General features: G+C 52.6%; 1 protein-coding gene across 11 annotated transcripts in view; it reads left to right on the forward strand.

The window, feature by feature from the left end:
* RABGAP1 (RAB GTPase activating protein 1) overlaps window positions 1-16,925 on the forward strand; it is a 179,581-nt gene that overhangs the window by 158,401 nt on the left and 4,255 nt on the right. For 6 of the 11 annotated variants that reach the window (XM_029201909.1, XM_029201906.1, XM_029201907.1 and 3 more), the window contains one exon: window positions 776-14,958. In XM_029201909.1, the coding sequence (XP_029057742.1) occupies window positions 776-898 (123 nt within the window). In that variant the 3' untranslated portion in view covers window positions 899-14,958. The remainder of the gene's footprint in view (window positions 1-775; window positions 14,959-16,925) is intronic. The other 5 variants (XM_029201914.1, XM_029201912.1, XM_029201910.1 and 2 more) reach the window with 5 other exon arrangements.

Below are 16,925 nucleotides of genomic sequence, written 5' to 3' on the forward strand. Positions count from 1 at the left end.
ATGGCTAGTTCCATCAGGCCTGATGCTGAGCACAAGGTAGGCACCAGGCACAGTTCGCAGAAGGAACCAAGTTCAGGACTAAAGCTTAAGCCCTGGTCTTCGTATCACACACGGTACCTGGGCGTCTACTTCGCCCAGGCCCGGTTCTCACTGTTGGGGCTGCACAGCTAGCACGTGACCTCGTGACCGTCCAAGGCGGCGAGGAGAGGCCTCACCAAGGACAGTATCTGGGCTGTAGTCCAAGAGTGAGCAGAGGTTGCTGCTGGAGAAAAGACAGAACAGTGAGCCTTCCTGGTGAAGGGCATGGTGTGTCCAGCAGCACAGAGGGAGGAGAGGGCCTGCCTGGAAGGGCCTTTAGGAAGTAGGGGTGGAAGTGGGTGCCAAGCTGGAAGAGTCTCTGCCCAGATTGTGAAGCATCTCGGATGTCTTGCTAGGGGGTCTAGGCTTGAAAGGCTCTTGCCGGAAATTAATGCTGCATTCTTAGGTAGAACATTCGGTCTGTCTCCTGGTATGCAGTGGGTGGACGGAGAGGGAGATGTTCAGGTAGGAGGCCGTTTTAATAAGTAGACGAGGCAAGAAATGAGGAGGTCTTAACTAGGAAATCTCCCAGAGCTTTAGGCACTCCAGATCTTTCTATGCCACTTTGAGAACTGGGGGAATTTCCAGAGCCCTCTCAAGAGGAAATAGACTGAATTCTTGTCTTGGCTCGGCTCTGGGGAGGCAGTGTCATTAGCACTGGAGACCAGCATCCTCACGTACGTCGTTCCTCTTCCAGGACTTGGAGCACCATTTAGGCCTTGCCCTCAACGAGGTACAGGCGGCCAAGAAGACGTGGTTTAACCGAACACTGAGCTCCATAAAGACGGCAACTGGGGTTCAAGGGAAAGAGACTTGTTGAGAGCAGCTGCTGCCTCCAGACACCTTCAGAAAACATGACACCTTTTGTTGCCTTCTTTGGCCAGATGTGTGATTCTGTGACATGTCCCAGGACCAGAATGTACCTAAGTCAGATCCATAGAAGCATGTGGGTAGGTTGTTGGACCAGAGCTCATGAAGCAGGCAGCCTGTGCGGTAAGGCCCTCCTCACTCCTGATACTAACAGGCCTGCCGGCTGGCCTGCCACCCTGGACGTTCCAGAAAGCCACTCCTCCGTGTGACCTCCGGGCCTCTTCCCGGTTAGGTCAGCTCCTCACCCAGCCCAGCGGCTGAGTGACATTATCAGAGTCTGGGGATCCTTCAGGCCTTTGGTTTTTTTCTAAACCTTTAATCTTTTTTTTTTTAAATACACATATTATTATATATTGGGGGAGGTGGGGCAGGGGATCGGTAGCTCAAATAATTATCTGCTCCAGTGCCAGCAGAGGGTCCTCCAGGTAGACATGGAGAAGCACTTTGTTTTAAATAGGAGGGTTTCATGGTTGTAGGTGAAGCCACCTAGTTTTGTTAAACTAACTCTACGATGCACAGGTTTTGGGTTTGGCATTATTCACATGTTTCTGATCAATTCTATGCAACTCTCATAGTTCCTGTTGTTTTTAGTGTTAGCTGCCAAATGACTCCACAGTGCTGGGGTGGGTGACTTGACCGACTGTCGAGACTGGATTAATCATAACGTGGACAAACCTTATTTTGCTTAATGTGTCGTGTGTGTGTGTATATATAAATATCTTTTCCCAATGCACCCAATTGACAGTGTTTAAATCCCAGACTAGGACTGATCTGCACAACTTAATTATGTGGTTATTATGGGCACTTAATTTCACTCAAGGTTTGTCGGGCTCTGCTCTCCACCCTGCTGTCGCGAGAGCTGTGAAGAGCTCCCTCACTTCAAGGTTCTAGTGTTTTTGCACAACAGCTTGTACAAGTGAGAAAGACTCTGAGGGGTGTGTGTGTGTATGTATGTGTGTGTGTAAACGTGAGGATGTGCAGGACACACATGCCAAGAGGCCCCCGTCCGGCTGGCCTGTGTCCCTGCCTGCCTGGGCCCTCCTCGGAGTGAGGCTGGGTGCAAACCTCGCTGTTCAGATGGGCTGCAAGTTCTTGCTTCAGAACTATGGAATAGAGGTTTTAGCACCTTTTTTATAAACAAAATAACTTTAGACTTTTAATTTATATAGTGATATGCTGACAGGCTGTCTCGCAGATGACTTTGTCGTCTTCTCTGCGTGCAGTGTGGAGGTCGCTGGTTACAAGAGGCACTGGTTTGTACATAAAGACACCTGGGTTGTTTTGTATCTCTTTTCCTGTTGGCTGTATTAACGCTTGCTGAGGTCATCTGTGATCAGGGAGGTAACAAGCGGCAACCCCTGACCCCCAAACCATCCCCTCCACCGCTTTCTGTGTCTTTCTTGTTCAGTTACCAAAACAGCTGTAAGCCCATCTAAAACTAGGTGCGTGGACATTGTGCTAGGGTAGTTTCAGTGTGTCAACTTTATGAATTGAAATATAAACCAGTAAAATTGTATTACTATTTCTTTTGTTGGCTTTATTTTAACGGCATATTCATTAAATATTTTGGTACAAACAGCATTGCTTTGTAACAACCAGTTTTATCATGGTGTGCTCTTGCCTCCCTCCCACGGGCAGTCAGAGAAGACCACCCTCTGAGCTGACAAATAGGTGTACTTGAGCATTGGGCAGCGCCTCCCCGTTCATCCATTCAGACACTTAGTGAGCAGCTAATGTGCTCCAGGCCCATGGGGTGAGAGAAGACACAGGCTTTGTCCCCTGGGAGGCCTGTGCCTTCATCGTGAACATTGCCTGTCTTGGAGAAATAAAGTGAGACATGACCTGTGTATTTGAGGGTTAGGGAAGTCTTACAGGAGGTAAGGGTGTGTGTGGTAAGACCTTGAAAGACAAAAGCATCTCACCAGGCAGAGATGGGAGAGGGAATTGCAGGCCCAAAATGTGAATGTGCAGGGGAAATGGCTGAAGAGCAGAAAGGCCGAGTACCCGAGGTCCAGTTATGCTCTGCTGGAACTTTCAGGGGAAGTGGTGGCATGGCCAGCAGGTACCTCTTTCCGAAAGCTCCTTTCTGTTCCCTGCTGGTCATCCCGCACCGCAGCACCATAGGGACGAGGCTCCCAGACCCTCGGCCGTCCTTTACCACCTCGCCCCCTTCTCTGCAGCAGGAAGAAGAGCAGTGCTTCCCCAACCCGACGGTCCCCTCCTTGCTTGACCTGCCCTCCAGGACCCCCTACACCCAGCCTTTGGATGGAAGCGGGCTGAGATGCAGGCCATGAAGAAGGGAAGGTGGTGAGTGAGCCCTGCCCCATCTTCTCTCTGCTGAACTGAATCAGGGCAGGTGCCTAGCAAGGGGCCCGGCCATGACAGATGCTCTGCAGAGACCAGGACAGGGACTCCGGAGCACAGTTGGGATCCCTTTGCCGCTCACAGACTAGAAGGCATATTTCTGGGATCCACATTCCTGGCCAACAAGGGCCAGAGTCCAGATGGGCCAGCCCGCTCCGGGCTTTTCCAGTCCCCAGGGTCCCGGTGTTCCGGAGTGTAGGGACTCTGCAGAAATCCTCATCCCAGCAGCTGTGCCCTGCCAGGAGAAAGGCGCCCATAGCCAGTCAGCCTTGGCACACGGGGCCTAAAGTGACTCCGGGACATCCGGAGAGAACAAGCAAGCTCCGCCTCGGGAGAGGGCGGGACTGGACGAAGGCTTATGGGCTTGGTGACTGGGAATCTGCTGGCGCTCAGGAAGGAAGGAGAGCAGAGGTGGGTGGGGTGCAGCGGAGGGGCCAGACCCAAGTGGGTTGAGAGGCGGGAGGGTGGGAAGCAGAAGCAGGTGAGTGTAGATTTCAAGAAGCCTGCTCAGCCTGTCACGTATTTCTACGTGACAGGCTGAGTAGACCGTCTAGCAGGCCCTGTTGAACCTGAGCGGATCTGCAGGGCCTGGTCATGATCTCTCAGGGGGAAGGAGGCAGCTCAGAATGAAAGGCAAGAGGCATCTGCCGCCCTGTCTGTTCTGAACCCCAAGTCCCAGGGGCAGGAGTGAGCCACGAGAGGAGTGAAGGAAAGAGAACTCCATGGGAGCTAAAACTTAGTCCAGAACACCGCTCTCAGCTCTGAACTGACCCAGCAGTTGTGAAAACCAAGACATCTATGCAGGGGGAGTAGGTAGGTGACAAGAGAGGAGAGTCATTTGGCCTCTCAGAGCCTGTTTCTTCATCTGGCTGATGGGGGTTTAAAAGGCTGTCTGTAGTGCTTCACTTGCTCAGAGAGATGCCCGATTCTGACCCTGGGATGCAGATCTTCTCCTAAGCTTCATTTGGGGGCTGATGAGACAAGTGAGCTCAGAATGGCTGAGGTGCTCGCTCCCAGAACAAGAGGACCGAGCACTCCGTTTCCCTGCCCTTCCCCCACTTTTATAGGCGAAGAAATCGGGCCCACAGAGCGGTTCCTGGCCCAGACCACAAGGCTAGGACGTTAATCCCCATCTCTAACTAACTTCCGGTGACCAGCAGGGCAGCTGCTTTAAGATGACCACGTGGGCAGTAGGTGGGTGTAAACTCTCACAGCACTTCACTACAAGCAGCGTACCTGGGCCAAAAACCCTGAGTTCAAGGCGGGGCCGTGACCTTGGATGCTCACGTCAGGTGGATAGGTCACTTCACCCTCCCAAGTTGTGTGTGTGCCATGGCTTCGGTGCCCATCTTGGTCTCACACGGGTTGCTGAGCTACTGTTAAGCTCCTGACCCTTCCCCTGTGTTCTCCCCCCAGTTGTCGCAACACCCCTGTGAGTTAAGTGACGTTATCCCCAGATTTGAAAGTGAAAGGCCCGTGATGACGAGATCTGGGATGTCAATGCTTTGTACCAGGTACCACCACCTCCACCTTCTCTTCCAGGGCCCCAAAGCAAGGAAAACAACGCTCCTCCCTCCACACCCCGTTTTCAACTCCTCTTGCTGTTCCCTGTGCCAGTCACGGGCCAGAGGGTGGGAGTGGGGCCCCTGGGAGGAAGCAGCAGCGGGCCGGCCTGGCCAGCTCTTCTTTCCATCAGTGCGCTGTGGTTGTAAAGCCCAGGGGACAGTGTGCAGAGCAAAGGCGGCCCTGAGTGAGTTACAACACACCCAGTGCCTTCGTCCACTTACCTGGAGGGCAGCGACAGGCCCGGCCTGGCTCCCTCCAAGACCCCCTGCATGGGCCGCCTTTGCCCTTCTTCCTGGGGTGGGCAGAGACCTTACTGTGGTCTTGGAGTTACTGGGGTCGGTTGACTGCAGGAACCTCACAGGGGCAGCAGTAGGAAGAGCTTTGGCTTTGTTTTCAAATTGCTGCTGCCATTTCGAAGTCCTACTCCCTCGGGCAAGTCCCTTTATCTTTGAGCCTTAGTGTCCCGATGTGTACTATCTGCCAGCTCTGGGGACAGGGGTCAGGATTAGGAGGGAGGCAGGTGTGTGAGGGGCACCCGGTGAACGCTGAGCTGAGCTGAGCTGAGGCGGCGGCATTCACGCCACTCGCTGCACCAGGGGCCCGGGTCAAAGGTTCCAGGTTGAGTAAACATTTGGCACCATTAGCAGAGAGGCAGCGTTTCAAAGACCGCAAACAGGAATAGGAATGAGGCCTGGCCCTCTGCATGAAGGGAAGATCCTTCCACATGTGCTGAGCTGGAGAGTCAGGGCCAGGAAGGGGTTCTGCACTTGACGCTTTCATCCGTCAAAGCCAGAGTCAGTCCGTCCTGCACAGAGCAGTGCAGCCCATTGCTGTTGAAGACAGAAGCTTTTATTTTTATTCATCCAGATGGGGAAAATGCAACATGTCAGGGCATTACAGACAAGCTGCAGCAGCCAGACAAGAGGGTCAGTCTATGGCAGAGTCCAACATAGTCAGTGCGCAGGAGCCGCAGTGTGGGCGCTGCCTGTGGGAGTCGGGGTGCAGAGTCCCTTTGGGTGAAGGCCAGGCGTCTCTGGGTGAGGCACTGGTGACAGTCCACACGTGCAGGCTGCTGCTTCAACCACGCCGCAGGTTGAAAGTTCGGAGTCCTATGTGTAATAACTGCCCCAGAGAGGGAGGACAATCCAGGGTGGTCGCATTCTCCAATGTTTTTTTTTTTTAACATAATACACAACATGAAGTTATTGCCAGGGACTCTGCACTGTAATTATACTATGTACACTTGTGTATTCAGAAAAAACAGTAAATAGATACAGATAGGTATTTTAAATAGATTTCTTAAAAACTACCTTGGCCATCACCAGACCAGAGAGAGAGCAAGCTGTATACAGCCAGGAGTCCGATGTCACGTGTGTAACTGTGCAGGAAACCGGGAAAGGTTTTCTACCCACAACTAAACGCAGCCTTCTCCTTGCCTCCTGAACCCCCATCCTGGGGCCCAGGAAGGGCTACGACTGAGCAGGACCCCTTCCTCCTTTGTGAGGGAGGCCCCTTCTTGAACAGCTCAGGGCTTCAGGTCTAGACTGGCTGCCTCCTGTCTCCTTCCCAGACAGTGAGTTCTGCTCGGAATGGGTGAGAAGCGAGTCTCAGAGGCCACTCTCTGGGAATCCTACGAGGCAGGGAGACCCGAGTGCCTGCACTGTGGGGCTTAACAGGCAGAGCCGGGCCCCAGGCCAGCCCCTTCCCTGGCCCTCCTGCCTTACTGTCCCTGGAAGTGCCCTGGCCCTGATTAGGGCTCCCTCAGGAGACCTGCCTTTTCCTGAAGGTGTGACTGGGCCCCAGCCAGCCACTTAGACCAGAGGTTCAGCACAACAGGCCAGATGGTCCCTAGTCAGAGGCCTGAGTTGACAGATACTTTGGGGAAAAGAGGATCCACACTGCTAAGAGCTGAAGTAAATGAAGTCTGCCCAACGCAGGTGGCTCATGACTCATTAGAAGACATCAAGAAGGACAGAAGCAGAGGAGGTGTCCCACCTTGACCAAGCATTCCCTTTGCCACCTCAAGCCCCTGGGAAAGGAAGTCCGTGTGGAGGTTGGCGACAGCTCACAAGACACGCAGAGCCACCCTTGATTCCCGGGAGATGTGGAAAGTAAGGCCCCTGGTCAGGAGCCCTGAGGATGCCTGTTGTCTGAGAAGCCACCACAGTAAGTGAACGAGGGGACAAGCGGTACTCGGTGTCCCCTCTGCAAAGTAGGGGTGCAGTGTGAACCCCACCTGACCGCACAGGGCTGGCCTGAGCAGGAGACACTGCCATGGTCAGGGAAAGGGATGATCAAACACCAGCACTGCCAGCCTGGCAGGTGAGAGAAGAGGTGTTTCAGGAATCTGACTAAACCCCACACCATGCCTCGTGTGGGCCATCATCACAACCTGGGCGTCAGGGCCGCAGCCGAGGGAGCCAGTGGGGGGAAGAGTCGAGGAGGCTCACAGAGCAGCACGGACACGTCAAGGAAAGGAAAGGAGCGCCAGCTTAACCGCAACTTAAGCCCGTCACGCCGGCGGAAGGGAGTGGGGGAAGAGGCTGGACACGGAAGGTGCAGCTTTCTTGATTAGGAACTACAAGTGGAGAAGACAGTCCTCTTAGCTATCTAAACTCCTGTCCTTATCCATGGTTCATCTTCACGAACAAAAATTTTAAAAAGTCTTCCCAGAAGAGCAGAAATATCTAGGTTAGAGTCAAAAAAAAGAACTTTCAGACCATCATCTCTTTCCCCAAGCAGGAAAATGAGACAGATGGCATCTAGCTTATGGCCGTGGGCCAGGATGGGGCAGGGGCCAGGCTTGAGCCCCACGAGGGTCTAGGGTGCCCCAGACACAAGCCTCCCTGTGAGGCCAGAGCCGCAGCACAGGCTGAGCTGCCCGATGAAAGACCACAGCTGGAGGCACATCCGGCTGGGCGAGGCTTGCCTCTGTCTTTGCCGTTCCAGGACCCCAGAAACACCTCTGGAAGACCCAGGCTGTGCCCCTTAGAGATGGGAAGTTACGTGCCCGCTGCCATGCTGAGAGCACCGCCCCCCCGGAGCCTGAGGAGCCCCACGGCAGCAGCCCGCGTGCCCTGGAGCCGTGGCTTCTCCGCGACTCTTCCTTCCACAACCCTCTCCCGACCTCAGCAATGACAAGCCGTGCCCTCACTCAGAGCAGGCAGCAGCAGTGCCCTCAGGCAGCCCACCACCCACCTGCCTGAGACCCTGCCCATGTCTGCCCAACGGCTCAGGGCAGCACCAAAGCCCTCACCTGCTGGCTCAGTCCCCAGAGGATCCACAGCCACATGAAACTGGTCCAAGGTGCGGCGCTGCCGGAGCCGTGCGGAGAGGGCCCCCCTGGGGTCAGCACGGCCACACACCCCCGCCGTGGGGCCTCGGGCAAGCGCCTTCCCTCCTCTGAGCTGCGCGTGATCCTCACCCACTCTTACGTGCGGGTTTCAAGGAAACGGCATCTGCGCAGCCTCTTCGCGGGCTCGTGAAGCCAGCACCCTCCAGGCTTCTGTCCACGTCAAGGGAGCACGCTGGCAGCTCACACCCCTGGAACCTCACCTCACGGTGCTCAGTCAACAGAAGTTCCCTTCACCTGCCTAGAAACATCTCTGAGGGGAAATACTGTGGAGAGTAGAAAGCACTATATAGAGTCTTTTCCTTGCCCCAACTACACGGAGCACCTTGGGGCCGGCGCCGTGTCCGATCTGCAGTCTCCCCCAGCCCGACGTCAGTCCTGGCCTAGAGCGTCGGGATGCACCTGAGCAGCACCTGCTCCGGCCTGTGCATCTTGCCCCGGTTTACAGGCACCAGCTCCATTCTGAAGTGAGGGGAAGCCCATCCCTAGCATTTTTCACCCTCATACACCAAGGCCCCAATCCAAAATTAGACATGAGACAGAAGCAGCCCGAAGGCAGCAGACCATGTCAAGCTCTGCCGTGTCAAAAACTGTGCCACTCACTGGCCCCCTACAGCCGGCGGCCAGAAAAGCTACCCAACTTGGGGGTCGCTCCTTCCCACTCGGGTACCAGCAGTAACCAGACTCTGGGCAAAAGAGCCCAGACTAAACTGAAAGATACTACTTGTAACCACAAACGTGGTCTTCCCCAACCAGAGGATCTTTCCAAAGTGCATCTGTGATCACTTCACCTTCCTGAGCACAACCTCCCACTGGCTCCCCAGCGCCCTTTATTCACAGGCTGGGCCGCAGCCGTCCTCCTCTCCGGAGCTGCCTCCCTCCCTCCCTCAGGCTCTCCGGGTTCACCCTCAGCCTTCTCTCCCTGAGCTCCGTTCTGTATTTCGCTCTGCAGCACCCGCTGCCCCGAAAGGGCCCACCTCTCACTCAGAATCTGAGGTCCTTCTGGGCAAGAGCTGCACACCTAACAGATGCGCAGGAAGCCTTCGTGGGAAGATAGATGGGTCCAGGCAGCAGACGGGAGGAAGCGTCCAGTCATGCTTAAGCCAGAGGGTGAGTAACTGCCACAGTCCAAGGCAGGGATTGGTGAAGTGTGGCCTGCAGCCACGCCTGTCTGTCTACATTCTGCCTCTGGCTGCGTGGGTGCTGCTGGAACGGCAGAGCTCAGCATCTGTGACAGAGCGAATGGGCCACAAGCCTGAAAGAGTTACTCCCTGGACCTTTCCAGAAAGTTTGTCGACACCAGGCCTAAGGCAGCGTTCCCATCAATTTCCACACTGTGACACGCAAAAGTGATTTTTCTGTGGCCCACTGGGCTAAACAAACAAGGCCACTCGTAGTTAGAGACACCTGGCCACCCCAAAGGCCGATGCAATCAGTGTCTCAGTGAACCCTAACCTTTCAGAGCTCTGACCTAAAGGCTCAAAACCACCACCGCCTTTTTAGCCCCCGTCCCCAACAGAGGTATAGAAACACAAAAGTGCAGAAACCTACCCCGACTCCTCCTCGGGTCTCCCTGCCCACCTGTGCAGAACGAGCCAGAGGTGGCAGGACAGACACAAAACTGAGGCCCAAAGCAAATTCTCTAGTAATCTTACAATTGCGCCTTTTTCCCTTCCCTGTAGCACTCTGTGGAGCAAGTGTGTACCTTCCCCCGGCTAAAGACCCTGCTCTACAAATGCTGAATCCAATGAACTCCAGCCCTTGCCCAGGTAAAGAAGCCAAAACATTACTTTTTTTAAAAGCAGAAGCCTCTGTACCAGCGAACATCCAGTACCTGCCACTCCCTTTGACTGGCAAACTCAGCAGAGCAGAAATGCAGGGAAAGGGTAAGATTCTGACTGACCGGCCCATAAACCTCTCTGTCCTTTGCCAAAGGAGACGCTTCCCAGAGAGCACACGAAGGGGGCTCAGAGCCCCCACACCCACGAGAAAGTCAGGCCCACCGAATCCCTGCTTCCTGGCCAATGGAGATGGCCCTTGCTACACTGCAACGCCTCTCCCCGCCACCACCCCCCTTTCCTGTCTTGGTCCCAGGCACCTACTGAACAGCGGCCCCCAGTTCCCTGGCTGCACGTGGGGTTCCTGTGGTTCCCTGGCCCCATAACCTCCTGCTGGGCCCAGGCAAGGAGCCTGGACTATGAAGAGATGCCATTCCTGCCTCTGACGCCCTCAGCCAGCCTCCTTCATCCGGGCATCTGCAACAGCTCCTGACTCCTTCCTTCGGTCCTTCCCCATCCAGCTGTCCAAACCGATCCTCCAGAATTCTCTCACCGTTCTGGAAGATGATAAGCACTGCAGGGCACAGCACCCAAGGCCTTTCACGAAGTGGCCCCGAACTACACATGCCATCTGCTACTTCACCCTCCTAACCATCCCAGTTCCCAGGTTCCCATTAACAAGCACCTCCACGCTGTCCTGAGAAGCTGTGCCCTTCTGCGCACACCAGGCGCCCCTCCTTGAGACCTCCCAGCCAGCTGGATGCCAGGCTCTGCGGAAGCCATGGCCACATCTGCTGGAGCCCCTCTCACTCTCTAAGTCACGCAGCTCTTAAGTCTCTTCACAGGCCTGGCTCTGCTCCTGGACTGAGTGGGAGCCCTTCTCCCAAGCACAGAAGATGGCTCTTGTTCTGTTCAAGGCCCCGAGCAGTCCCCTCCCGCTTCCTGGGCTCCTTCTTGGTCAGGGGTTTTACCTTCTAAGCTGAAAATCCTGACGTTTTCCTCAAGTGCTCCTCCCCCAGCACAGCCTGGTTAGTAGTAGGAGGTGACAGTGAATGTTTCCAATAAATCCATGTGCCCAAGAGGGGAGAAGCGGTCTTGACAGTGTCACCAACCACATCAGCATTCTGTGCAAACTGACACCCCATAGAAGACCTTCCTCTGCAGTATGCAAACAGCTGGCTTCCTGCCTAAGCACTCCTGGTAACATGGGGCCCACTTCTCACCACACGTCATGGGAGGCACACTTTAGCTCAAACTGCCCAACTGGCTTTACCGTAACTATCTTTCCCCTTCTGGAACCACATACGACAAGTAAATACAACCCTTTAAAACAGCTGACGGAGGGCTTCCCTGGTGGCGCAGTGGTTGAGAGTCCGCCTGCCGATGCAGGGGACACGGGTTCGTGCCCCGGTCCGGGAAGATCCCACATGCCGTGGAGCGGCTGGGCCCGTGAGCCATGGCCGCTGAGCCTGCGCGTCCGGAGCCTGTGCTCCGCAACGGGAGAGGCCACAGCAGTGAGAGGCCCGCGTACCGCAAAAAAAAAACAAAACCCCAAAAGAACAGCTGATGGAAAGGTCCATGATCTCTCCAGGTCCTTCAGCAGCCTTAACCTATCCCATCTTGAGGTGCTTTCAGCTTTCCTGAGTTCCTCAGGTGCCACCTTCCAGATGATGTGGAAGGAGTGATCCCCTCCAGGATGATGGCCACCATACCTCCCATAATACAGCCTCCAACCTTGCCTGAAGGACGTCAGAGAGCTGAGCATCTTCTGAGACCGTCTACATCGTGGAAGGGCCCAGTGAGACCCTGGCACCAGCGCTCTGGGAAGGCAACTGTGAGGGCGACCCCTTTAGTTGGAGCACACAAGGAAGGCCTAGCCAGAAACATGACAGCTGACAACTGAAACGTGGATGAAGCTCAGTGGAAAAGCACACTCCTAAGCACATCCCTTCCCTCATACAACGCCTGGGGATCTCTCCGATGGCAATTACTGGTTTGCATTTTATTACAGGGTTCAGTTACAGCACAAAAAGATGGTCTGTGGAAACAGACCCAACTGTGCAGCTGGCAAAGAAAACAACAAACAGGCCACCTGGCCCAAGGCTGGCCAGTCGGTAACCTTGCCCAGGAGCCAGGTTGGCCGGAGAAGAATGAGCCCGAAGTCTGGTTTCTTTTTTCCCACGGGGGGAGGGGAAGAAGAGGGGGGTCAGGGAGAGAGAGGTGGCTTTCTGCGTGTTTTGTCTCAAACCACACAGGACACATCCCAGAAGTCTGGAAGAAAGGTAAGTAGAACGAATGCCTCGTAAAGAGGAGAGGAAACTTGCCAAACAGTTTTAGGAAACAGGATAGGCAGCAGCCTAGACTGTCAACACCAACCACCAGTGGTGAGCCCAGCGCCAGCAGAATGGGTGGGCTCAGCCACTAACTAGCTGTGTAATTTTGGGCAAGTCATCTTGTCTAAGCCTCTATTTCCTCATCTGTAAAAGGAGGAAATTTCCAGATCCCATAGTTGTGGAGGAGCTCAAATCTCATCCCTAAGAAAGGGCTTCTGTTAACTCTAAAAACAGGAGAAATGCCATTTCTTCTGTGTGATTAAAAACTCACTTATCAGGAGCCACAGTGTATTACCACAAATAAGCTGGTGGTTTGCAGAGGCCTCTTGGCTTCAATTTTCTTGTCTGTGCAGTGGGAACAACCACCCCTGCGCTGCAGCTTCTCTGAGTGGGACCATCAGGGCAGGGAACACAGTCACGGCCCGGAGAGAGCTCTGCTGGCACGCTACACACGCAGGTGCCATTCCCTCCGCAAGCCGCGGCTCAAGAACTCCTACAACCTGGGTTTCCAAGAGGTTCCTTCTTCCCGTTCCGCCCCAGGATTATGGCAGGTGGCTCAGAAGAACGGCAGCTGCCAAGGCTGGTGGTGACTTGGGTTAGGGAAGAATATCTTTCCCTGAAGGGGATTCTGCATCCACCTCCACGCCCACCTAACCCTAAGCAGAGGCCCAGCCAGCCCTAATCTGCCGAGGAGCTGGTGAGGGGACCACAGCCTTCCGTGAAGCCTGGCAAGCAGAACAGGGCACTGCAATCTGCCCCTCACCCCCATCTCTGCGCAGCACTTGCCCAGGGCCATCTCTCTGCACTCACACCCCAACCCTGGACCACCCCTCTTCCTTTGACCCAATGAGCCCAGGCTCACCAGCTCTCCTTCAGAGTTTGGCTCAAATCTTTTAAGACATCCCCATCACCAATCTCAGGCCAGATAGCGTGTACTCAGAAAGCATTAGCTAAATGAAAATGCACACCTCAATTTCTCACTGATATTCAAACAGAAAAACAAGCTTCAAATGCAAAAGCTTCCTCTGTTTATACAGCCACACCTCAGCCCTCCAGTCTATCTTTCCAGTTTGTTAATCTTTTCCAACGGCTCTAAAAGAAAACAGCCCTATTTTAGGCCAGGATATCTGGTCTAAAATGACCTCAAGTCAAAGCCTAGATTCTAGCACGGGAGCCTGGGATTGGTTTGAGTCGGTGAGCTCCAAAGATCCTGTGACAGTGAGGCCCCTGGCTTGTGTTCAGGCCCTTTTTAGGCTCCATTCGGCCTTGCCTCACTGCCCACACACCACCTTCCTGTCCCCCGATGTGCTTCCTCACCTTCTTTCCAGACTTTTAATCCATAGCTGGTACAGCAGAAAAAGGCTCTGGCACTGGACAGAGCTGGATTTCATTCTTGACTCTAGCACTTAACTCTGAGCCTCAGTTTTTTCATCTGTAAAATAAGAATAATACCACCTTCAAGAAGACTGAGAAATAAGAAAAATGTCCAAGTGCCTGGCACACACAAGGTACCAATTTTAGCATCTTTCTTCCCGCTCTCCTTTCTTCCATCCACTGCTGCCCACAGCCCAAAATGACCTAAACTGAGGGCCACTGTTAACTACCTGGGACATTCAGCTGACATGTGAATGCAGAGACTGTTCTTCCAAACCACACAAAAGGATCAAGGTAGGAGAAACTGAAACAAAGCAGAGAGAGACTAGGCTCCTAGGCAGCGCAAAGAGAATGCCCTCACTGCAGCAGGCTAATCCCGTTACCTCATGGGGGCCGTAAGCAGCAAAAAGATGACTCAGGACCACATCTCCAGCTAGGATATGCTAATCTGACTCTTAAACTGCCTGGGCAGATGGTGGCAATCTCCACACTACCCACCAGCAGAGACAGCATAGTTTGCAGAAATAGCAAAGTTCTGCCAAGAAAGACCCTAAGACCCTCCTTAGAAGGACCAAGTAATTAAGGTGTTAACAACTGACCGATCAAGGCAAAACAAAAGAACCCTCGATGAGGCAAGAATTCCACCCAGATGGCTACAGCTGAGGAATGGGGTCACTACTGCCAGGACATCACTGACACACATATATCCTGGATTGAAGAAAAGCCTCTTGACTATAATGCAAATCTACCTTATTTGCCTTTAAAAGTAACACTCAGTCCTGTCTACACAGTTTTTATAACCTTAGGGCATCACAGAACTCGATCTGTATTCCCCACTCAGCTCACCTCTACCAGCAGAGAGGAATGCGGCTGCACACTTTTCTCCAGAGGTTCCGGAGGTCCACGTGCGAGCCAGAGACAGACAGGAAGATGCTCACCCTTTATTCAGACCAAACATCTCATTTTTCCTTCTGCTGAAAAGCAACTTCCCAACTGTGTCCAGATAGATAAATGGGTATATGGACAGAAAGAGGGATGGATAGACAGGTATGTCTTTTTCTAAGATTAACAGGCAAGAGGGAGGCCTCGAGTGGTGTTAACTACAGATTTTTTTTTTCCCAAGGTGTTGCAGCAAACTAGAAGAGAGAAGCATCCAAGTCAACAGCCTTCTAAGCATGCCACCCGGTCTCCTCTTTCTTTTCTGTGATTTATAGTAACTTGCTTTCTACCTGCCAAATAAATGGTGAGCTCTGAATGTCAGATTCTGGGGCTAGCTGTAATCAAACACACACTCTTTTCTTACTAATGCACTGGCAGGAAACTTAGAATCAGCAGGTTGATAAGCTCAGCCCCTTTGAAGTTCCAAGCACACCTAAATCCCAAAGCAAGTATTACGAACCCCTGGCAACAGCTGCCCGATGATTAGCTACCACACAGAAACATGAGCATCTTCATCCAGCACGGATCTGCAGCAGCCTCCCACACCAGGTCTCATCCAGTGTTTGCTTTGTACCTCCCGACTGACCCGAAGTTGCTAGAGTCCTCTCCCAAAGCCTGGAGTATCCCAAACCTGTCAACACTAAAGAATCCATGCCGCTCCCCCCGCCCCCCAGCAGGCCACGCACCTGCTTCTCCACTACCTGCCGGCACAGCACAGCCTCCCGCACGTATTTTGTCACCTCAGCCAACCACAGTAAGAACGGTCAGCATTTACTGAGCACTTACTCTGTACCAGGTCCTATTCAAAGCACTCTGTGTATTAACTCAGAATCTAATTCCTAGGCCCCACAGGAATTTGCTGGAGGGAGAGAAATATACTCTGGCCCAGAGTCCCACATGGTTTCTAATCCCTATTTCTAGCTGTGCTATAAAGCTTACATAACCTAATTTGCATTATGCTGCTATTTTAAAAAAATCTCCAAAGATCACTGCTTCAAGCATCAATGGAAGCTGTTAGCTCTTACCTAAAATGATAATGTGGGAAAGGATATCTATTCTTACAACTAAGTCAACTTCAATTCTTGACTTAAAACAGACTTTCTGGAAGATGCTATTGGGAAAGGAAGGAACTTACATAAGAAGTACTAGCTCTGTGCTCTGTAAGTAACTGCTAGAGAGAAACACGTCAATATTGAACTCACCTCAGTGGTAGACAGCTTCCTGGCTCTGCAGGTTCATTTACCACCCATCTCCCTTCCCGGCCTCCTAGTAACACTGAGAAATCTCTGGTCAATGGATGGCATGGCCTCAGATGGTTTCAGAGTAGGAGTCTGAATACAACAGAACCTTTCTTGTTCTGGGTGACTTCAGAGGGACCACCCCCATCCCAGCACCACCAGGGAGGCACTGGCATACGCTGAATGGAAGTTGCAGGAAGACCACTCACAGAGCAGGCTGTCTTCAGCTTTAACTGCTCTCAATGTCCCTGATTTTTAGGGCTCTAGATTGCTAGAAATCTAACTGTTGGGGTTGGGGGAAAGGGGGCAGATCTCCTTAGTTCACTCCTGTAACTCACTACTGAAGATTTACCTCCAGTGCAGTTATTAATGAAACCCAAGAAACAGGGAAATGATAATGAATGATTGATTATAAGAGTAAAATTTCCCTCATTCGTCATCAAAAAATGTCGTCAGTGTTTAAATTAACCACTTTTGTTCTTTGCTACACTATAAAAACTAGTTTTAAAGGACTGGGCTCTTTGTTATTCATTTCATTCACTGCACTTATGTGGATAGAGGTCCACGAACATAAACCAGAGTTGGTTTCAGGCTCTCAAAACTGCCAGGGAAATTTAAAATGAGTGAATTTCCAAATGATGCCCATTTTCAGTGATGTCAGAGGGCCCATATTATTAAATAATTTATAAATAAACTATTAACTAAGTAAATTATCTTCTGACACTGCTAATGCATTATTTGGCTCCCAACCTAGGATATTTACAATAGGCCCAATTCCACCAACAAGGAGACTTAAAAGGTTTCCACTGGGCGGAGCCTGTTTTGCTAGAGAAGAACCTGTCCCGTAAGGGGCACTTGGCTGTTTGATCAGGACTGGAAGGTACTTGGTACTAGTCAACTAGACCTCACTCAGCCTTTTATAGATGCCGAAGCCACATTCAATGTACATACAGATTCTGTATGGGAAAAAAGTTGTTCCAGCAACCTTCAAAGTTAGCAATAAAAAGAAAACTACTACTTAGAGACAAATATA

The sequence above is a fragment of the Monodon monoceros genome, unplaced genomic scaffold (genome assembly GCF_005190385.1).
Source record: "Monodon monoceros isolate NGI ecotype Baffin Bay Population unplaced genomic scaffold, NGI_Narwhal_1 Super_Scaffold_5, whole genome shotgun sequence".
Classification (NCBI taxonomy): domain Eukaryota; kingdom Metazoa; phylum Chordata; class Mammalia; order Artiodactyla; family Monodontidae; genus Monodon; species Monodon monoceros.